Source organism: Labeo rohita, unplaced genomic scaffold (genome assembly GCF_022985175.1).
Source record: "Labeo rohita strain BAU-BD-2019 unplaced genomic scaffold, IGBB_LRoh.1.0 scaffold_142, whole genome shotgun sequence".
NCBI classification, from domain to species: Eukaryota; Metazoa; Chordata; class Actinopteri; order Cypriniformes; family Cyprinidae; genus Labeo; species Labeo rohita.
Genome location: NW_026127582.1, coordinates 97,610 through 120,806, shown reverse-complemented (window position 1 = coordinate 120,806; position 23,197 = coordinate 97,610). Strand labels below are relative to the sequence as shown.

Below are 23,197 nucleotides of genomic sequence, written 5' to 3'. Positions count from 1 at the left end.
CTATAAACATCAAAAACATCTTTTTTAGGAAAAAAAAGAAAAAAAAAAAAAAAAAAAAAAGACATGGGCTTTTTTTATAACCTTTAATTTCCATGGTTATTCAAACAGTGAATAAATTATATACAGAGAGCAACATTATTACTAACTTTGATCTTCAGTGTAAGCACTCCCAAAAACAAATGTATAGTTATAATCACTGAAGCTGTCTACACTTGAATCTCTTACTTTCATTCGTTTACATCTGCACTTTGTTGTTTATGATCAGAGAATTTAAAAGTTACACGCACTCAACAAAACTGATTCAGCAATGATTCAGATTCAAGCGATGACTCATCTGAACTGGTCATTGTTTTTCTAAGCAGCTGGCAAACAAAAACTGTAAAATTAAGGTGCAACATCAACATCCTATTTTTTTCTCATTTTTTTCCTTTTTTAACTGTTACCTTACAGGTATTGTCTGGATTTTGAAACACACACATCTATATTAGGGGTGTAACGATACATGTATTGGTACCGAACAGTCTGTTTCCTTATACCAGCAAAATCACCTTAAAACACTGTCATTTATTGTGTTATTAATAATGCATCACTGTAAAAGGTCTTTTGTAAATTAAAGAAAACAAATAGGATGTCACTTTCTGGAATTTGAGTTTCCTTTCGGTCACAAAAATGAACTAAAACTCAGCATATATAGGCTATGTTACGTGTCACACATAGCAAGCATAGTAGATCTGTTGTTCTTTTCCTGTTGTACCGAAATCATATTGAACCGTGAACCGAAGTACGTACTGAACCGTGACATCTGAATTTAAGGTTTTTGCTTGGCACCATGTGCTGGCAACTATTTGACTTTTTTTTTTTTTTTTTTTGTCATTCGCTTTACAGGAGACACATTTTTAAGGACAAAAAGCAAACGTTTCCATCTGGAAAGCTGTACAACTAAAACAGTCACAGGAATATTTCAGCTTTTTTCCTAACAGTGACCTGTAGGTGTCACCAGCTGCTCAGTAACACAAACAGCTTTTCAGCTCAGTAACTGAATATTTACAGAAGAGCATGAATTGCACCAGTGAGAAGGTGAAAACAACAACAAAAACAACAATATTATACAGTAATAACAGTGTGGCATGATGTGGTAAATGACCATGGTGTGATCAGAGTGAATCTGGTCCTTGGTTAAGAGAGACTCTTCTGACAAAAGGAACCTAAAATCACACAAAGGGAACGTCACAGAGAAACAAGGTCCATGACATTCATCGACAAACATTCATGCACACACATCTGACATGTCATAATACCATATTTAACTCATACTGAGAAAAGGAGTTGTTGGATCTCACCAGACGTTTCTGTTTTCTGGGTCGTTTCCTTTTTGGTGTCAGACGAAGTCATTTCTACAACAAAAATCACAATCACAAAATCAATCATATAGTGAAAATGGTGTCAATAAATTATTATTAAAGAAACAATGTCTTTATTAACTTTTCTTTTCTGTGAAACAAAATGAATTCTGCAAAATGAAAACACAGTAACTACAAACTGTCAATCTCCAAAAAAAAAAGCGTCCCCAGACGAGCTTTAGAATGAGCATAAGAACAAAACAGATTTAAATTTAGGTCATTTATGTGTAAAACAGCTGTGTAAATGTTAAAAATAAACATCTTTTCTGTGTCAAAGTGTTCTGGAATGTGAAAGTGAAGGTCATTTCTGGCTGAATGACTGCAATAAAACACATCTAGAAACACTTTCTTTCTGTATCTTACTGAACTAAAGCAGCCAGCTTTAACTTCTGTTTTACTTAAACACAAAACAGTGGTCTGAAAGGTTTTTCAGCTGAATGTGAAAATGTCCCTTTTGTTTTTTATATAAAAATCAGAAATATTTATTTAGACTTTACCACAACATGCTGCTTTAAATGGTTAAATAAATGCATGGAAAATAATACAGTGTCTATCATCATTTGCTCAACCCTGTCTAAATATGTGCAAGGACAGAAGCATAACGAAAAATGACTTGGTGGATCTTATCAGGTTTTTCTGTTTTCTGGACTGTTTCCTTTTTTTGTCAGAGATGTAATTTTTTTTAAATAAAAGGTAATTCTTAAATAAATAAAATTCAGTATTTTACTAGATAAATTCCAACTCAAACATCTATTTATATATTTGGCCATTTGCATAGCTATAGGCTAAAACAGAAACATTCTGCAAAACAGAAAAAAAAGTGATGTTTGGTGTCACCAGTGTCAAATCTGTCTGAATATGTGCAAGAACAAGATAACAACAACTCCAGACACAAAAAAGTTGGTGGAAACTTACCAGGCTTTTCTGTTTCATGGACTCTGTTTTCTTTTTGGTGTCAGATGAGGTCATTTCTTAACCAACAAAACTACAACAGCACACGTAAGGAACTAATACAGACAACATCCACAGTAACACCCCACTGTTCTCCTTCTGTCCCCTTCTGAAAATTCCAACATCTTTTCCAGCCATCCTACAACATGCCCACTGATCCTATCCCAGTTCACCTGAGGACCAGACTTACCAGACTCTTTCTTTGTCCTACACTTTTACCAGCACTTGTCACATCATCAACATTTCTGAAAATACCCAATCAAGCAGGCTGAATAAACCGCTCAAAAAACCTACATTAAACACTTCACTTATAGAGATCCATTTTCCTTCCATTCATAACAGAAACACTCAACGTTGGAGTTAAACAGGTATCACTGCAGGAAAATGGTTCATTGGGCTAACCAGTCAGGGTTCAGAAACCCTGAAATACTACTGTCAGTTACTGAAGCCTTGTATCTGCAAAAAGCTGATTCACAGATCATCAGTACTCATTTTGCTGGACAAAATCTGATTGTTTGAAGTCAATCATCAGATACTCTTGTCCACCCTCTCATCACTGGGTATCACAGGGATTCCTCTTCGCTGGTTTGAATCCTATCTCACTAGGTCTTTCAGGGTGGCCTGGGGAGGGGAGGTTTCTAAAGCACATCATCTGGCCACTGGGGTTCCACAAGGGTTTTTGTTCTGGACCCCTGTCTTCTCCATTTACACTACATCACTGGGGCCCATCAAAACAGGCACATGGCTTCTCTTACCACTGCTATGCTGATGACATGCAGCTCTATCTTTCATTTCACTGTCAAAACCTGGAAAAGGTGCTGTAGTTTTCTCGCCATGGACATTGTCATCATCTACAGCTTAACTTGGCAAATTCCTTGTCTTCCCTGACAGCATGACTAAAACAATAAACATTGCAATGTCTATTGGAAACACTTGGAAAATCAATATGGAAAATTACAGAAACTCTTCTTAAAGTGCATTCGTAAAGTCATTATTTACTTTCACTCAAGATGTTCAACCAGACAGGACTGATTTTCATAGCAAAAACAAAACAAAACAAAACAAAACAAAAAAATACACTAAATATATTTTTGTTTTCATCTGAAGAAAGATCTTTTTAATTTCTTGTTAAACGATCCCCTTAATTGACTGTTTTACCTCCTTTCACATGTAGCTGAACTTCAGTGAGTATGAAGGACCCAGAATTCTCCTCTCCACACCAGTATTTCCCAGAATCCTCTGCTGTCAGATTGCTGATGTTCACAGTAAAGACTCCAGCAGAGGTTTCATCAGTCAGAGAGAATCTGCCGTTTATCCTGTTATTTGATGAAACACGAACTCCGTCTCTGACGCAGATATTGATCTGATCTCCTCTACAGAAAAAACCCTGATTTTGATTCCTGATGTATTTACAGCTGATGGACGCTGATCCTCCGACAGACGCCTCATGAGTGATCACTGAACAACACAACATTAAATATGAGGAGTTTGAGAACAAAATGATCAGAAACATTGAGATTAATCCCAAATAAACAGCCTCACCGTCCTTCATGACGATCATGAGCTCAATGGGAAGATTAAACACGTCTTTCACTGCACACCAGTATTTCCCAGCATCCTCTGCTCTCAGCTCAGTCATGGTCACAGTGAAGAGATTGAGTTCAGTGTCGTTCTTTACTGAAATCTTTGGTTTTTTAACATGATCTTCATCTGATTGAATGATATTTTGAGCATCTTCAGTGAAACACTTTCCTTTGCACAGATGTTTTATTTCTTTTGCATATTTTGCATCATAAGGGCATTTGATCTCAGCTGAATCTCCTTCACGTCCGACCACTGGAGGCACTAATAGTCAAAGAGAATGGAGACGTATTTATACACTGTAAAATAAATGTATATATTATTGAACTGTATGGTTTATGATTACTGTACATACTGGTTAATGTTAGTTCATGTTTATTGGTGAGAGAAACAGAAGTCACATGTTTGTGTTTGGTTTCTGCTCCACACCAGTAAACTCCAGCATCTCTCCAGCTCACATTACTGATGATCACTGTAAAAACTCCTGCTGTACTGTCAGAAAACTCAAAGCGCTTCTTCTCTGATGAACTGATGTTTTGACAGATCTTCTTGTTGTTCTCTTTGCAGATGTGTTTGATGGTCTCGTCGTGTTTCTCAGGGTAATTACAGGTGAGTTTCACACTTTCACCAATAACAGCAGCTGATTTGCTTGATGGATGAAAATGATCAACTATACACACACACACACAAATAAGACATTTCAAATCTTTTCTCATTTCAACTGCTAGAAAGTGTCCAAAAAGAAGCTCTTTACCTTGATTGACTGTCAGTTTGATCTCAGTGAACAGATCTTCATCATTATTGATATTCACTCCACACCTGTACGTCACTTCATCAGCTTCAGTTAAATCACTGATAAAAACCTTCAAAACTCCTCCACTGGTATCATCATACATGTGCACTTTATCATGATGGACCCATTGATTCTGTTCATCAACAGGGATCTTCTGTGATGAATCTTTCTGGATGAATTTCTTGTTTCCTTTGAATTTTGTGGAAATTTACACTTGATGAAGACTGATTTACTGATGTAGGCCTCAACCTGAACAGATGTTATTTGACCTGCAAGATTTATTACATTATTAACAGTCAGGGAGGATTTACATTTCTTATTTATCATCAAAAAGAAGCTAAACTCACTAGAAACATTCAGATGAATCTCTTTAATGAAGGTGATGTGAGTAATTGATGTTTCTGAAGGTTGATCATCTGATCCGTGTCTCTCCACTCCACATAAATAAACTCCACTGTCTGCTGTAGAAATGTCTCTGATGGTCACATTAAAATGATCTTTCTGACTGTCAGACAGGATGAACTTCTCCTCAGATGATTGTGATGATTGTGAGCTGTTCAGCACATGGACAGGACCAACGTTCAGTCTGTAGAAGACTTTGGTGTGTGTTTTAAACTTATGATCATATTTACAGTGGAAAGTGATTGTTTGCCCAATATATGCAGTCCACATAACAGACGTCCCACAAGAAGAAGAGTCTGAAAATAATTTCAACAAATCATTGTAACATGCACTGAAATCTTAAAATATTATTAGTATTATTAAAAAAGTGCACTGGGGAACTTTGGACTCTCTGTCGCCATCTCTGTTTGACACATAAAATGTCATATTTACATTCACATATTTTTTGTGCTTTATTTATTCATTGTACTTTAGCGGTTGTGCTTGTTTTTAGGACTATGTAAAAGAGATCCTACAAGGGATATATCCAGAAAAAAAAAGCCATCTGAACAAGTTAGTGTGTATAGTAGACAGTATTTTTTCTGTGACCTCACAAATATGACATACAACTGATATTTCAGTCAGCTCAAATTATAAATCATTGAATACTGTTGTGAATTATTATAATGCAGTGAGGCAGTTTGAATACTGATTTATGAATTTGCTCAATAATTGATTTTTCCATAGTGCACCTTTAAATATTATTATAATACAAATATAATAATTACTGTGGTAAGTGATAAAGTATCATACGCACTTCTGTTCACCACTAATGTAACATCATGACTCCATTTCTGCTTGTTTCCACATGTATATTTCCCATCATCCTCTCTGCTGAGGTTCCTGATAAACACTGTGAAGAATCTGCTGTTTTCATCATCATACAGAGCGAATCTCCCATTATTAACCCATTGGTGCTGAGTCTCAGTACTGATTCCTGTCGTACAGTCTGTGTTTCTGCAGAAATACTTTTCTTTATGCTGATCATTAGACTTGTACATGCACTTGAACATTACACTCCCTCCAGTGCAGCCAAACACACTGAAACAAAGTACCTGACCTGACAAACACAAGTTCATTTACTCTGGGTTATTATAATGATCAGTTACAGCTCACATTTGAGTGACCAGTAAAGAACTGACCTGAAATCAGGCAGAGAGTGATGATGTCATTCCTGATTGACTTCAGTCATATATAAATGCACACACAGAGAAACTCCATCAGTCTCTATCAGATCACAGTCATAACTGAATGTACATTCACATTCATGAACATCTCTCTAACATTTCTTCTTCCTCTTTCATGCAGAGCAACATACCATATAAACACATAACACACACATACGGCTGATGGCATAGTATTTTAATATGAATGCATACAAAACATGACTGTTGTTTTAAAGCTACAAATGCAAAGCTATCTAAACACAATAATAAAAAACAGCAAAACATGATGGCAAAACTCAGTATTTCAATATAGAATGAATTAAAAACAGCAAAACATTCATTAAAAAAAGACAAAATCAAAACTAGACTTGACTATCTGTGCATTTGTTTCTTCTTCTGTCCTGGCTAATGAACACTTGAGGAAATCAAATCTATTAATCAAGTGATAAAATCAAATAAGGCTTTATTTCACTTGACCATTTCATTAAAACCTTAAAATTTTAATTCATCTATAATTTTTCCTCCTTCTAGTTCATACTTCCCGCATTCAAGGAATACATGAGGTGTTGTTTCTTCAACATTACAGTGTTCACATAACCCATTTGGATTTTTCCTATTATTCCTTCCTTGACTTACCTATTTACTTTTTATTTTGATTTACTTAATCTGACTGATGTATTATTTTGAACAATTTTGATTAGTATTTGTAGCATACTAAAGGGAATATCTTGGTGACTAGATTTAAAAGATCTCAAACTCTTTAAAACTGAAACTGAGTCAAAGCAAATTAAAACACTGTCAGGTTTGTGTTCCTCTACCCACTGCAGTGCCAAGAGCATTCTTATCATTTCTGCAGTATAAAATGGCTAAAAAAACATTGAAATTCGCTTTACTCCACTGATCTACTGGTTACCACTGTCTTGGATTAAAAAACAGTATGTTATAAGTGCATATTGTTTTATAATGTACTACAATATTATGTAAACCGAAACCAAAGTTGTTATACCAAAACTGCTACAGTTAATGATGACCATAGCAGGAGGTTTTCTTGTCCTTTCTTTCTTAAAAATCAAATTATTTATTTACCATTTTAAGGAAAGACACTGCAGGTGAATAGGGTAAATAAAGAAACAACATCTCAAATCCAGTGACTGTAAACTCCGGTGCTGTCTGTATGATCATAATTTAGTCAGCATGAAAACACTGAATGCAGCAGCACATATTTTACACTATTATGGTTAAATACATCTGACTCTTGCATTTCAATAAAGGTCTACAGCAATATTACTGCAGAAAGTGGATCCAGTTGTGAAGTTTCCCTCTGCTGGACTGAAAAGTCAGAGGTAAGCAGTGTCGGGGAAAGTTACTTTTAAAAGTAATGCATTACAATATTGAGTCACTCCTTAAAAAAGTAACTAAGTAACGTAATTAGTTACTTTTTATGGAAAGTAATGCATTACTTTAGTTTTGCATTAATTTTTAAATCTGGGCACAGCTTGCTTGTTTGTTTTTAATATAAAAAGTTCTATTTTTGGCAAATGTAAAAGCCTTTTCACACCAAAAGCCTCAGGCTTTGTGAAAAGTAAATTCACGTCGCTATAGTAGAACACAGAAGAAAAAGATGTCAGCTCTTCAGCAATAAAAAATTAGTATGCTTATTATTATGATAAATTGGATCATCAAGGTCAGCAGCAAAGACATTGGTTAATAAAATGGTATTAAATGCATAAATTATATTTGTATTATTTAACATATTTAATTATTGCAGGTTTGGTCATTCTCATGAATTCAAAAGTTTACTTTGTTTTTGTAAAAACCTATATCTGAACTGTAAATCAGGATTTTTATAGTCATTTTACAGATTACCATAGACATTGACCTACCCCACTCATACGATAATAATTTTATTTGTGCAGGTCTTACTAAAGGTCATAAAAAAGCCTTAAATCTGAGCGTACAAATCCTGCACTGACTTGCCACGGATGGAAGCCCATGACAAATTCTGCATTAGATAGGCTTCAGTACTGTACTGTATGTGGTTACGTAAGATAAGTTTCTTCTATGTGGCAGTAGAGACACCAAAAGGCTTCATAAACCAGAAGAGGATCTCACAGTCTTCACAAGACCGAGTGGAAGAATCACCATTGGCTTCATAGCATAACCTTCATGAAATGGCAACCGAAGTAAGCAATTCTTAATTAACTTAATAAACAAATCGTAACATCACACCCCAGGCAGACACAATCCCGGACTGTGGAAACATGGATTATGCTGAACCAACCTGTTATCATTGTTCAGTACTTTAGAATTATTTAATACCAAAGCTTTTAGTTGTGTATCACCCAGTTGTGTTATAGTTTTGTATCTTGTCTAGTGTAATGCTTAAAGTTTTACTGAAAAATCGCAGTGGTTTCCAGAAGAATGGCTTTGTCATTTGACAGAACTATACAGTTAAATATAACAGTTTCAGTGGGATGTAAGAGGATATATCTTGTTAATGTTCTTAGGTTTTTATATGTACACAAAAAGATTACTGTGGTATTAAAATAACAAAAAAAAAAAAAAATCGAATCTAATTTCTACATAGAACAATCATCTTAACATTTTAGTTAGAACAAACATAGAAAAGTGGATGTAATCTTTGTAAATGATTAACCAGAATATGTTTACTGTACTGTATAGTAGTGCCAAGTGGCCTTTGCACAACACTTTATTACATATTGTACACTGGTGGCATGACTAAATGTCACTAAATGCCCTTTACTTTATGTCCCCTGTGTGTTTTTGGCCTTTTGTGTTGCATTTATATTTACTCTACTGTATAACACATTCTAACTTTATCCTCTCAGAAAGTCTTCAGAGCAAGAATCAACAGGCGCAGGATACGAGAGTTGTTCCTTGATGGAGAATACATTAGCATACAAGATCTGAAAGACAGAGATGATATAAGACTAGAACAAAAAGTACAAAAATATCTTTCCAAAGACATCTCAGATTATCCAAGTCCTGTTGAATTTCACATCACAGAAGTGGCTCATGTCACTAACAAGACAAGCCTTGAGGACATCTGGGAGTCAGAGGGATTCATGGGTCTTAACAGAGAGTCATTATCATGGTGGAGCCTGAAGATCAATGAAGTGGATATAAGAGCAGCTGAAGAGCGTTTCCTCGAGAAATTGTTCCCAGACATAACCAAAGAAGAAAAAACAGCTCATCCGCCATTCCTGAGTGAATTCACTACATCACCCTTGTTCCTGAATGAAACCTCACGCTACGGCAACTTCCGCTTTACGTTTCCTCTGACTGAACTGATGGAAGCCTACAAGAAGCAGAAATGTGAGGGTCAAGAGCCCATTCTCCGAATATATGAGACCAAACTTTTCAAGCAGGAGATTGAGTATGTTGTTCTTGTTCACAGCCCTGAGTTCAATGAGATGTTCGTTCAATTTCCACTGCTTACATCAAGCCCATTGGTTGCTTATGATGGACATCAAATCATCTGGAAAGCCCAAGCTATTTGTGAAACTCACAACTTCCGACTGGCAATCTGTGGAAACAAAGCAGTGGCCCAATCCAAGTATCCATTTCAGTTTTATGTGTGGGATCAGGTTAGTCTTGCCTTTCACACCAGTGAGGTCCTGACCTTCCCTAAAAGAAAGCTTAAAGCAAGCCTCAGTTGCTGTGAACAGGATCTAAATATAAACCTTTCAAATGGGCAAAACTGCGCTTCCCTTGATGAAGCTAAGAAATGCATAGAAAGCTTGCAAGATGATGATGATGAAAAAGAAGATGAAAAAGAAGAACATAAATCCGTAGACGTGAAAATGGAAGTGGACTAGAGGTGTGCAAGTTCTGCAAGAACTTTCAGTTCTGTTGCCTTGTAGCATTTTGCCCTTCCTGCCAAGCAGCTTGATCATAAATAAATAAAAGGTGGAGGGTACATTTTATTTTTATTATTATTATTTTATCATTATTTACACTGATAATACAGCATGTTTATCTAATGCTCTGTTGTTCTTTAACCAATATAGCCACAAAAATTAAGATTAAGATTTTATTTTGTATTTTACTGCTGCCGCTTACACAGCTTGCCTTGCGACTTTTGTCTGTGCAATGATAGTTGTGTCAATAAAGCATATCCTGTTTAAGAACTAGATATTTCAAGTTTTCTCATGTTGAATGCTGCTGTCACAAACATCATACCTCATTTTATGCTTAGAAAGAAATTTGAAAACTAGAAAATTTCTCTATAGAAACTCATGATGACTCTGTATTCTGATGAATTAAAAAGTACTCATGTTTAGAGCATGCACATGAACATGAATATGGCCTACCAAGAGGAAAGTTTTAAGCTGGTTATCCTTCTATATCTGATCACTTCCTAAAATATCAGTACACTCCTCAACAACACATATTTTTCTAATGTTTGATTCACAATTCAAGTACATACGAGTTATTAAAATCATTCCAATGTATACCAAGTTGTGCAAAATACAAAAGTGGGCAATTACGCTAAACACGGAAGCTCAAACGCACATCTGATCATCTTCTTTTCTTTTTAATGGGAGTTGGCAAACCTTAAAATTTTGTACCTTGTCAAACCCGTAAACAGGGGTATGGAACGTTGATCCTGGAGGGCCGGTGTCCCTGCAGAGTTTAGCTCCAACCTTAATCAAACACACCTGAACAAACTAATCAACGTATTCAGGATACAAGCTGTTTTCTTTTTTTCAGGGTTGGAGCTAAACTCCCCACCCCTGGCATAAAATGTGCATTTTATGTGCCCTTAAGTTACTACCATGAACTCTGATGGAAAAAGCAGGCCTGATATACTCACTGAGGTAAGGGGGTAGATGTATATTCAAGCCATTCAAGGCATAATGAAATTTTCATGTGAAAAAAAAAAAACAAATCAAAAAACCTGAAGAATCAAAACAGGTGAACTAATTCCAGTACAGAACCTAATATCCTATTGCACATGCGTGATTGAACGAATCACTCCCGAGACGACTCATTCTTCCCGAATCACATTAAAGATTCATTCAAAATGAACTAATCGTTCAAAAACGACCCATCACTAATTCGTAGCATCGTGAATGCACATCCCAGAGCCTGTGCTACACAAGCTTTTGTGCTTAAAAAGTATAAAAATATATATTTTTCATAAAAAAAAAAAAAAAAGTCATTTCGCTAGATCAGACCCTTCTTCCTCGGCTGGGATCATTTAGAGCCTTTGAAGCTGCATTTAAATTTAAATTTTGGAAGTACAAAATCAGGGCATCAATGAGGTGAACCTGAAGCACCAACCTGAAATGTTTTCCTCAAAAACCATAATTTCTTCACGACTGAAGACAGAAAGACATGAACATCTTGGATGACAAGGGGGTGAGTAAATTATTTGTAAATTGTTGTTCTGGAAGTGAACTTCTCCTTTAACATGTGTTTCATCGATCCGATCACAAGTGGACAACACTAAGTACAGGTGTAAACGGGGTGTAAAACATTTTGACCTCGTTCACTTTCAAACACATTCGATCGGATTGCTGTTGTAGTGTGATGGTATTTTTGTATTTTATTGCTGTACTGATCTTTTTATTGTAAAGCGATAGATAGATAGATAGATAGATAGATAGATACATACATAGATAGATACATAGATTTGTAAAGTAAAGTCTGTAGGTGGCAATATTCGACATGCAAATTGCAAATTCTAGCAATTGAAACAAGCAAAAATAATCTGCCAATAGGGTAAGCAAAATAATCTTGTTTTCTGCTTGAAATAAGATTATTTTGCTTACCCCAGTGGCAGATTATTTAGCTTGTTCTAAGCAAAAACTCACTTAATTTTGACCTGTTTTTTTTGTTTTGTTTTGTTTTTTTTTATTATTATTATGAAAACAAGAAAATAAGTTGTACTTGTCTAGAAAATCCTTCTCATTTTATGAATTTTTAGATATTTTGGCTGGAAACAAGACAAAGAATCTAAGTAAGAAAAGCATTATTTGCAGTGTATGTGAACTCATGTGATCTTTCTTTAAAAAAAAAAAAAAAAAAATAGGGGGAGTTAACCTGAGCACTCTCAGTTAGTCCTTTACATTCATTTATCATTCATCATTCATCTGGAAAAAGAAAGAGAAAGAGAGAGCACTGAGCTGTCCAAATAAAAGTGATTGTTGATCATCTAAAACAGACTAGGAGGATTTCTAGAGAAATGGCACCAACAGTTACAGGTAAAAGCCACCTAATTAATCTGATGCAATTAATCTATAGCAGAATATAATCTCATGTCATTCTGGGCATTCTAACAAAGCATGATTACCTGACAGCAAAATTATAGTAAAGGCTTTACATATTGTTAAATATGAAAGCGACTGAATTGCTAAAAATAATATTTCTCAAATTACTTGATTTTACATAATAGCATTAAAAAGTTGAATGACTTTCAAGCCAAATATTAGATTAAGAATGTTGTATCATATGTTACTGATGTTACGAATTTTGTGTATTTTGAAATTCTGTGAAATTCTTTAAATGTACAGATTAATTGGCGCATGAATTTCATCCTGAAACTGCAAACTGTGTGTGTGTTATTGTGCTTCAGGAGATCTGAGGGTTATTTTTTGGGGAATGACCGGAGCTGGAAAGAGCGCAACAGGAAACACCATCCTGGGCAGAGATGAGTTTAAAGTGGATTTTAATCCAGAGTCAGTTACTCAACAATCAGAGGAAAAAATAAGAAGAAAAGGTAGCAGGTTCATCACAATATTTGACACTCCAGGCCTCCAGGATACATCAGCAAATAAAAACAAAGTAAAAGCAGAAATAAAGAGGTGTATGGAGATGTCTGCTCCTCCGGTCCTCATGTGTTTCTGCTGGTCATCAGAGCGGATGAGAGACTGACGGAGGAAAAGATGAACACAGTCAAATGGATTCAGAGGAACTTTGGAGAAGATGCTGCACGTCGTACCATCATTGTGTTCACCTACACTGATCAGCTTAAGAGTAACTCACTACAGGAAAATCCAACACATTTTTTGATGTAGATTAAATTGATTTGTGAATTTGGAACTTTGGTTAGTAGAACTTTTTTTTTTTTTAGTGTTTAACAAATCGCATCAAACCAATCCATATACTAAAATGTAGATTATTAAAACCATGTGTGTACTGATCCATAGAATTTAAGTTGGTATAAAAACATGTTAAAGAAGGTAATTTAATGAACAAAGTACATGTAAATTTTTAACTGTTGTTCATGTTTCTATAATCGTTAAATTCCACACCACCTCTGTCTATAATAGCACTTTGTGTAAATGACATGAACGTTTACAGTTTAAGAATAAGTTGTAGATTTTAAAACCAATTTTAATTGTACAAAATAAATAACATTATATCCTTTAATTAAAAAATCTAATTCTAATGAAGATGGTTAAGCAAAAAGTGAACATCCAATTAAAAAAAAAAAAATGTGGCGGTCTTAGATTCTTAGATTCAACAAATTTGTCATAAATCTTTATTATAGGTAAATAAAGGGTAGACATTAAATAAACGTAACAAATTTGCATTGAAATGCTTATGTAATATAGTAAATACAAACATGACGTAACAAGATGTAAATCAGAATAGCAAACCCTGCCCTTTAAAGACATGACAGCTCACACCTAAAGAAAATTTAGGTTTTATCATAAATGTTCAGTTCTTGTACGTTGTCTGAGTGTTTTATATTTGGAATCAGATTTTTCACTAAGATTTGTAAAGTCAGTATGTTAATATATTTTTAAGTAAATGGTTTACCTTTATCATTACATTTACATAATACAATTCAAGTTCCCCTTATCCATGACAGATTAACAAAGAAACAACATGATGATAGTTTGTCTTATATATTTCTGTTTTTTTTTTTGTTTGTTTGTTTGTTTTTTGTTTGTTTGTTTGTTTGTTTGTTTTTAATTAAGTATCATACTAATACTAATTCTAATTTCTTTTGGGTTAAATAAAGTTGAAATAAATCATTTTTAATAATTAGGCATACACTGCAGTTTATGAGATTATTTGCACTCATAATCTATTTACAATTAATAGTATTTATTTAAGGGAATTTAAAACATTTTTACCCAAAGCCTTTAAAATAAATGTCTCACTTATTGCACTTTTATATTGCGTTTAAAAATAATACATTTAGTTTAATTTAGTATTTTTATGTCAAAACTAAGCCTCTTGATAGGACATCAGTACTGCAAGTATTTACACTTATTTCCGCACTGCATGTATTAATGATTGAGACAAGCATGTTACTGACAAGATCAAAACCATGTAGCCATATGGCGCTTGTAATAATCAAGCATCCTACATTTGGGTCTCACATGTTGCTCCTATCAGCCGCCAAAGACGAGGACAAGGAGGTGAACGCGGCTTCATGAGAACTGTTATCAGTCAGCAGTCGCTCAGTGGAGCTGGGCTGCATTTCCAAAACCATCATGAGCCTAAGTACATTTTAATATCTAATAGATATTATCTATTGCCACCAATGGTCTCTACGATCAACTCACAATGCTTTTGAGAAATGCAGCTAGTGAGCAAAACCCTATATTACCCTATATTACTTACTTTTGGAGAAAACTTAACAGCTAACTTGGATCACATGTCCCTTAATAACCAATCACATTCCAGCACCAATCCCTACACCTAACCGATAGTGTTAACAAATGCAAAACTTATTAAAAAAATGCATTTTGTTATGTAGCCATGCTATTTTAACTTCCTCATTCAGATTTGAGCTGTTTTGTCGAACCATAGTTTCACGGGGTTCGAACCGGAGCTCTTCAAGTGCAACGCCATATCGCGTGAGCTACCGAACAAACTGACTGTGTTGGAAAACTCATGTATATGAAGCTGTATATGCGACAACAATGTTCAAAAGTATCAATTTTCAAACAGTGCAGGATGTTAAAATTGTTTTAAAACCATAATATAATATTCAGCAATAGTAATCGTCTGAAAATTAGCCTTTATTAATCAGAAATCTGTGTGTAAATCATACTGTGTGTGAAAAGGAATAAAAGTTTTATTGCCTCTAGTGTTCATTTTAACTGGAAACTGCAGTGATTCATACATATAGGTACAATTTTCAGGTTTGCAGAAATGTATATAGAGGCCTCTATTGACTTCCATTGAAAAAAATGCCCTCTGGTTTTCTTTCATACATACCAGACCAGAAGAGCTAAAGTGTGTACTGTATCATACTTTCATTACAGTTAGAGGAGGAAGTCATTTTTACAATGGCAATTTACACTATACCGCTCAAACGTTAGGGATCAGTAAGACTTGTAATGATTTTAAAGAAGTCTCTTATGCTCATCGAGGCTGCATTTATTTGATCAAAAATACAGAAAAAAATGTTACATTGTGAAATATTATGATGATGTAATCATTACTCCAGTATTAAGTGTCACACAATCATTCAGAAATCATTCTAATATACTGATTTATTAGTGCTTCTGGAAACAGTTGTGTTGCTTAATTTTTAATTTTTATTTTTTATTATTATTATTATTATTATTATTTTATTTTATTTTATTTTATTTATTTATTTGTTTTATTTTTTTTTTTGGAACCTGTGATACTTTGGTAATTAAAAAGTTAAAAAGAACAGCATTTATAAAATAAAATAAATAAATAAATAAATAAATCTAACAATAAACACTACTGTTCAAAAGTTTGGGGACAGTAAATGTTTATTCTTTCTTTTTCCTTTTTTCTATGAAAGTAATTAATACTTTAATTCACAAAGGATGTGATAAATTAATGGTGATAGCATAGATTTACATTGTTGGAAAATATTTATATTTGGAATAAATGCTCCTCTTTTTAAGATCTTATTCATCAAAGAATCCTGGGAAAAAAAATTCCAACATTGATAATTCTAATAATAAATCTGCATATTAAAATGATTTCTAAAAGATCATGTGACACTTAAGCTGATGAAAATTCAGCTTTGCGTAACAGGAATAAATAATATTTTAAAGTATATTAAAACAAACAAACAAACAAACAAACAAAAAAAAAAAAAAACTTTAACATTAACAATAACACTATGCAGTATTATTGTTTCTTTTTTACCATTTTATTCAGAGCTAAGAGCGAAGGATGACTACTATATTATTTTATTTTATTTTATTTTATTTTATTTTTGACAACAAGGTTACAAGAAGAAAAGGTATGAACTATTTTATTTTATCTTTCGGTGCATGAGGCTTTTGACAAATACAGGCAGTTCACCCTCAATCCAGGAGGGGTCCGCAATAAAGCAACGCTGTTTGATAACCGACAGCAGAAGAACAGCGAATGCAGTGAGTTGCGCATTTGATAGCAAAGGTTTTTCATTTTTGTGATATTTAACAGCTCTCTGTTTTGCTTTCTTGTTTATTATTATTGTCATATTATTATTGTCATATTTTTATTGACTTCTTGCTGCTATTTTTACACATGTTGTGTAAGTTGTTACTAAATAAAGCTTAAAAAACATTTAAAAGCAATATATATATATATATATATATAATTATATAACCATTTATATAATATTTAGTATTTTCACATATAGGTGGACAAAATTGTAATTTGTACTACTGTCTGTTTAAAATAAATGAAAAAAAAAAAAAAAAAAAAAAAAAAAAAAAAAGAAACTAGCATAGCAAGCATAGTAGATTTGTTGTTTTTTTTTTTTTTTTTTTTCCTGTTGACCCCCCACGAACCAAGGTATGTACTGAACCGTGACATCTGAATTTATGGTTTTTGCTTGGCACCGTGTGCTGGCAACTTTTTTTTTTTTTTTTTTTTTTTTTTTTTTTTTTGTCTTTCGCTTTACAGGAGACACATTTTTAAGGACAAAAAACAAACGTTTCCATCTAGAAAGCTGTACAACTAAAACAGTCACAGGAATATTTCAGCTTTTTTCCTAACAGTGACCTGTAGGTGTCACCAGCTGCTCAGTAACTGAATTGCACCAGTGAGAAGGTGAAAACAACAACAAAAACAACAATATTATACAGTAATAACAGTGTGGCATGATGTGGTAAATGACCATGGTGTGATCAGAGTGAATCTGGTCCTTGGTTAAGAGAGACTCTTCTGACAAAAGGAACCTAAAATCACACAAAGGGAACGTCACAGAGAAACAAGGTATGACATTCACTGACAAACATTCATGCACACACATCTGACATGTCATAATACCATATTTAACTCATACTGAGAAAAGGAGTTGTTGGATCTCACCAGACGTTTCTGTTTTCTGGGTTGTTTCCCTTTTGGTGTCAGACGAAGTCATTTCTACAAGAAAAATCACAATCACAAAACAATCATATAGTGAAGATGGTGTCAATAAATTATTATTCAAGAAACAATGTCTGTGACACAAAATGAAAACAGACAGTAACTACAGACTGTCAATCTCCAAAAAAAAGAAAATGCATCACCATACGAGCTTTAGAATGAGCATAAGAGCTAAACATATTTAAATTTAGGTCAGTTATATGTAAAACAGCTGTGTAAATGTTCAAAAAACATATTTTCTGTGTCAAAGTGTTCTGGAATGTGAAAGTGAAGGTCATTTCTGGGAGAATGACTGCAATAAAACACATCTAGAAACATTTTCTTTCTGTATTTTACTGAACTAAGCCAGCTTTAATTTCTGTTTTACTTAAACACAAAACAGTGGTCTATGGTTTAAAGCTGGTGTGAAAATGTCCCTGCTGTTCACACACATCAGACTGATGATGCAGACTTTACCACATCATGCTGCTTTAAAGGGACAGTTATGGAGATAAAATAATGCCATAAAGATTTGCATGTGAAGAGTTCGTGTTGTGCAAGTGTACATAAGACTGTAAGCGTAAATTAAATTTGCATGCGCAAGAGAAGCTTTGTAAAAGTGTAAATCGCGTTTCAAGCGGAACAAAAAAAGATTTGCAGCATTTACTGTTACTCATAAGTGTAATTCATGTGTTGTGAAACTGCAGCTTCATGCTTTCGCAAAATAAATACGATCTGCATTCTTCCGACTTCCATTTCTCCGCGCTTACACTTTTGGCACGTTCTTTTCGCTAAAATACGGTCAAAAGCACTGCAAGTCTGTGAACAGTGATTTACACACGAAAACAACAGTTTGCAAAACAGATTGACTGCGTAGGACCAATATGTATGTGAAAAAACAAACTGTTGCAAATGTCTAAATGACTTGTTGTGTATGTAGGACACAAAGTTGCCGAAATAATCTGATACGTACAGCTCCGTCTTTCTTTTTTCTGCGCTTACACTTTTGGCAGATTCTCTCACTCACTGAGTTTTGCAAGCGTGAGGGGGAGGGCGGGGCCACCACCTTTTTGTAGCCAATCAAATGAGACTCTCGCGGACTCCATTTACTCTTATCTGATTGGTTCAATAAACACATCACACGCCAAAACATTTATCTTCATTTAGTTCTCGCTGTTGCTCGCTTCCGGTGGAATGGTACTTTTAATGTAGACATACAAAATAAAATAAAAACACGATATAAGTTGTGTACCAGGCTATGTGTTCATTCTGAAATTCGAGCTGTGTCGTCATCGTCCTCAACAGGCAATATATGATAGTTTACTGTAATATTGTAATTTTGATGATACCTAATACTAAAACTGCCACGGGGTATATTTTACCCGTGGCTGTTTTTTAAATGTAGCCTACATAAAAGACTTTGAATAAAACATTAAAGTCTCCCAGTCACTGACTTTTACTAAAATGGTGTAATTTAAAATCCTCTAAAAATGGTTCAGAAAAACAAAAGACGTGGCATTTATATTGTGCCTATATTTTCGTGCTGTCATTATCTTGCTACTTATGTTTTAATTGTAACTACATTGCTAGGCAGCGCCTTTTACTCACTGAATTAGCAGTTGAGATTCAAAGTCAAAATTAGTAAAAGAAGGTGATTTATGGATGCTGAAGAGCATAGAAGCACTAAATGCCATTAGTCTGAGTCAGCATCTGACACCTCATCTGACTGTGATCTCATATTTAGTTTCTTTATGAAAACAGTGGCATAATACACTGAAATAAAATGTTCTTTAGGCGTATAAAAACGGTTGTCGTGCTTGGGTAGAATTTACCCGCTGGAGGTTTTTAGGTGTACAGCGACCCCTGGCGGTGCTAGGGTTAAACATGGCCTAGTATCTGCACTAGCAGCATAATTTGTCATTTATAATAACATGCATAATTTCACCTGTCTACTGATCAGGGACTACTCAAATTTTTTAACTAAAATTTAGTTCAATATAGTGAATTAATATTTATTTATTTTTTCACTTTAACATGTTATAATTTAAGGGGATTTTACAATTTTTTTTCAAAATCTTCAAAAATTTCAAAGTATACAACTGAGTGTTAAATACAATAAACAGAGACATGGTCTGGAAAATCGTCAAATTCAGATTTATGTAGCTTTATTGTTATAGTAAAAAGGTTTTATCAAAAATATAGCACTCTGATACTATTGTTGAGCATTGTCACATATCATTTTGTAATGTTTAACATCAGCTATATATTAGGCTATATTATATGATATATGCATTTCAATGTAAAGCCAAACCAATCCAATAATGTTAACACCAGCTAACAATTCAGGATGAACACATGAGAGTCTAGCCTAATGGTACACAACTTATAAAGTATCATGTTTTAATTAAGTTGTTGTTTATTTATTTATTTTTTTAATGTACATGTACATTAAAAGTACCATTCCATCGGCAGTGAGCAACAGCAAGAACTAAATGAAGATAAATGTTTTGGCGTGTGATGTGTTTATTGAACCAATCAGATAAGAGTAAATGTCGGGGCGAGAGTCTCATTTCATTGGCTACAAAAACATGGTGGTGAAACTCTCGGTTATTTTTATGCTCTTTCATTATTCAAACAAAAATAATGCAATTTTTATCAAATAAGTACTTTTCCAAAGCGTTTTCATAAAGCAACAGAAAAACGTCTTTTATAATGCTTAATAAAGAAATTCTGAACAAAAATAATTGCATGCATGTAAACATTTTCTTTATATATAATAAAGTTTAGTTATATATGCTTTTAACACTTTATGATAAATCTGACTCAATATAACATTGCGACTACCTTTCTGCTTTTTTATTGTTTTAAAAACACAGATTTGTCAGCATTATCGGATTTTTGTTAGAGAATAAACCATAGACTGTAAAAAACATGGACGTAGTGTCCGTGACGTCACCAAGACAAGTGGGCGGTCTCTACCTACCAGGAAAAAGGCCTTTTTCTGGGCGGGAGTGGTCACTCTCTTGGAATCGCGTCACTGACCACGCCCGGATAATCGTTTACTGGGCAAATAAACGGGTTAACGTTGAGCTGGTTCAAACTACAAGTGAACCTATGCAGTCTCTGGTGACAGCAGCTCACATATTTAAATATGTAAGATAAGCCACACCCTAAATTATGATAGAACTTTTAAATAGGCTTAATATAAATTAAACTCGGATGAGTTATAATCAAATTCACCCAGTAGCACATTAATATGAAGTGAAATGGCATTTGACACGCGGAAGGTGCGGGCTGTGACATATTTTTTTCTGCACAGTCCAACGGCATATTAACAAAGGGAACCGTATGGTGTCACTGGCACTGAGCAGTGGTGTGCGCCAGTGGCTTCCGTGTTGGATGCCATGTCACTTAATGTTAATACCGCTACTGTATGAACCCAAAACATCTCGATGCCCCTCATTTAACGGTATCGCCGAACTACAGGCGGGCTTAGCTAACGTTACGTAGCTCATGTGAGCATGAGAAGACTGACTACATCAGTTCACTTGTAACTGAGTTTAAGACGTTAACTTGGTTATCTTACCCAGTAAACAAAACGAGGCGTGGGCGTGGTCACTTCAAGTCGAGACAAAAGAAAAAACCTTTCATCCTGGTAGGTAGAGACCGCCCACTGAGATACAGCTTACTCAAAACAAAACTTTTTAACTCGTAAACAAAAAACCTAGACTCACACAAAAAAGAAAACAGACTGACTCAAAGGAAAACTTGTGGTTTCTGCAGGAAAAGTGTTTGAATAAAAAGAAAAATAAAGATTTCAAATTGAAAAGTAGATGCACCACAAATACTTTTATCAATTTCTTTTCATTTGACATTTAAGAAGACTTTTCACAATTGTGTTTTTAGAAACTTTTATTTTTGTAATTACAAAATATATTAGTTTTATTTATCAAAAACACTGATTTTGTTTGAATAATAAAGACACTATTATTTAAACAGTACAATAAGTTGATCCCGCCCTCCCCCAGACGCTTGCAAAACTCAGTGAGTGAGAGAATCTGCCAAAAGTGTTAGCGCAGAAAAAAGAAAGACGGAGCTGTACGTATCAGATTATTTCGGCAACTTTGTGCCCTACATACACAAGTCATTCAGACATTTGCAACAGTTTGTTTTTTCACATACATTTTGGTCCTACGCAGTCAATCTGTTTTGCAAACTGTTGTTTTCGTGTGCTCACTGTTCACAGACTTGCAGTGCTTTTGACCGTATTTTAGCGAAAATGAAGTCGAACGCGCCAAAAGTGTAAGCGTGGAGAAATGGAAGTCGGAAGAATGCAGATCTCATTTATTTTGCGAAAGCATGAAGCTGCAGTTTCACAATACATGAATTACACTTACGAGTAACAGTAAATGCTGCAAATCTGTTTTTCTTACGCTTGAAACGGATTATTTACACTTTTACAAAGCTTCTCTTGCGCATGCAAATTTAATTTACGCTTACAGTCTTATGTACACTTGCACAACACGTACTCTTCACATGCAAATCTTTATGGCATTATTTTATCTAAATGATCAGAAACATTGAGATTAATCCCAAATATACAGCCTCACCATCCTTCATGACGATCATGAGCTCAATGGGAAGATTAAACACGTCTTTCACTGCACACCAGTATTTCCCAGCATCCTCTGCTCTCAGCTCAGTCATGGTCACAGTGAAGAGATTGAGTTCAGTGTCGTCCTTTACTGAAATCTTTGGTTTTTTAACATAATCTTCATCTGATCGAATGATATTTTGAGCATCTTCAGTGAAACACTTTCCTCTGCACAGATACTTTATTTCTTTTGAATATTTTGCATCATAAGGGCATTTGATCTCAGCTGAATCTCCTTCACGTCCGACCACTGGAGGCACTAATAGTCAAAGAGAATGGAGACGTATTAATACACTGTAAAATAAATGTATATATTATTGAACTGTATGGTTTATGATTACTGTACATACTGGTTAATGTTAGTTCATGTTTATTGGTGAGAGAAACAGAAGTCACATGTTTGTGTTTGGTTTCTGCTCCACACCAGTAAACTCCAGCATCTCTCCAGCTCACATTACTGATGATCACTGTAAAAACTCCTGCTGTACTGTCAGAAAACTCAAAGCGTTTCTTCTCTGATGAACTGATGTTTCGACAGATCGTCTCGTTGTTCTCTTTGCAGATGTGTTTGATGGTTTTGTCGTGTTTCTCAGGGTAATTACAGGTGAGTTTCATACTTTCACCAATAACAGCAACTGATTTGCTTGATGCAGGAAAATGATCAACTACACACACACACACACACACACAAAATCAGACATTTCAAATCTTATTTTCTCATTTTTAACTGCTAGAAAGTGTCCAAAAATATGCTTTTTTCTTTACCTTGATTGACTGTCAGTTTGATCTCAGTGAACAGATCTTCATCATTATTGATATTCACTCCACACTTGTACGTCACTTCATCAGCTTCAGTTAAATCACTGATAAAAACCTTCAAAACTCCTCCACTGGTATCATCATA

At 34.5% G+C, this 23,197-nt stretch overlaps 3 protein-coding genes across 8 annotated transcripts in view; 1 reads left to right on the top strand and 2 right to left on the bottom strand.

The window, feature by feature from the left end:
* Positions 1-1,046: 1,046 nt before the first annotated feature.
* Positions 1,047-23,197, bottom strand: part of LOC127158254 (polymeric immunoglobulin receptor) — an 88,811-nt gene continuing 66,660 nt past the window's right edge. The window contains exons 8-9 of one of the 3 annotated variants that reach the window (XM_051101424.1): positions 17,604-17,657; positions 1,047-1,205 (exon numbers count right to left, since the gene is read on the bottom strand). In XM_051101424.1, coding sequence (XP_050957381.1) covers positions 1,177-1,205; positions 17,604-17,657 — 83 coding nt within the window. In that variant the 3' untranslated portion in view covers positions 1,047-1,176. Of the gene's footprint in view, positions 1,206-17,201; positions 17,471-17,570; positions 17,658-23,197 lie in introns of those variants that run through there. The other 2 variants (XM_051101423.1, XM_051101422.1) reach the window with 2 other exon arrangements.
* Positions 1,292-23,197, bottom strand: part of LOC127158258 (polymeric immunoglobulin receptor-like) — a 40,474-nt gene continuing 18,568 nt past the window's right edge. Inside the window, exons 1-8 of one of the 4 annotated variants that reach the window (XM_051101431.1) lie at positions 6,309-6,334; positions 5,924-6,226; positions 5,073-5,423; positions 4,687-4,994; positions 4,288-4,602; positions 3,894-4,196; positions 3,510-3,809; positions 1,292-1,394 (exon numbers count right to left, since the gene is read on the bottom strand). In XM_051101431.1, coding sequence (XP_050957388.1) covers positions 1,309-1,394; positions 3,510-3,809; positions 3,894-4,196; positions 4,288-4,602; positions 4,687-4,828 — 1,146 coding nt within the window. In that variant the 5' untranslated portion in view covers positions 4,829-4,994; positions 5,073-5,423; positions 5,924-6,226; positions 6,309-6,334 and the 3' untranslated portion in view covers positions 1,292-1,308. Of the gene's footprint in view, positions 1,395-3,509; positions 3,810-3,893; positions 4,197-4,287; positions 4,603-4,686; positions 4,995-5,072; positions 5,424-5,923; positions 6,227-6,308; positions 6,335-23,197 lie in introns of those variants that run through there. The other 3 variants (XM_051101430.1, XM_051101433.1, XM_051101429.1) reach the window with 3 other exon arrangements.
* LOC127158260 (uncharacterized) lies at positions 8,301-10,467 on the top strand. The gene is made up of 2 exons (XM_051101436.1): positions 8,301-8,515; positions 9,182-10,467. Exons 1-2 carry the CDS (start codon positions 8,504-8,506, stop codon positions 10,169-10,171), a joined length of 1,002 nt encoding a protein of 333 aa, XP_050957393.1. The 5' UTR covers positions 8,301-8,503; the 3' UTR covers positions 10,172-10,467.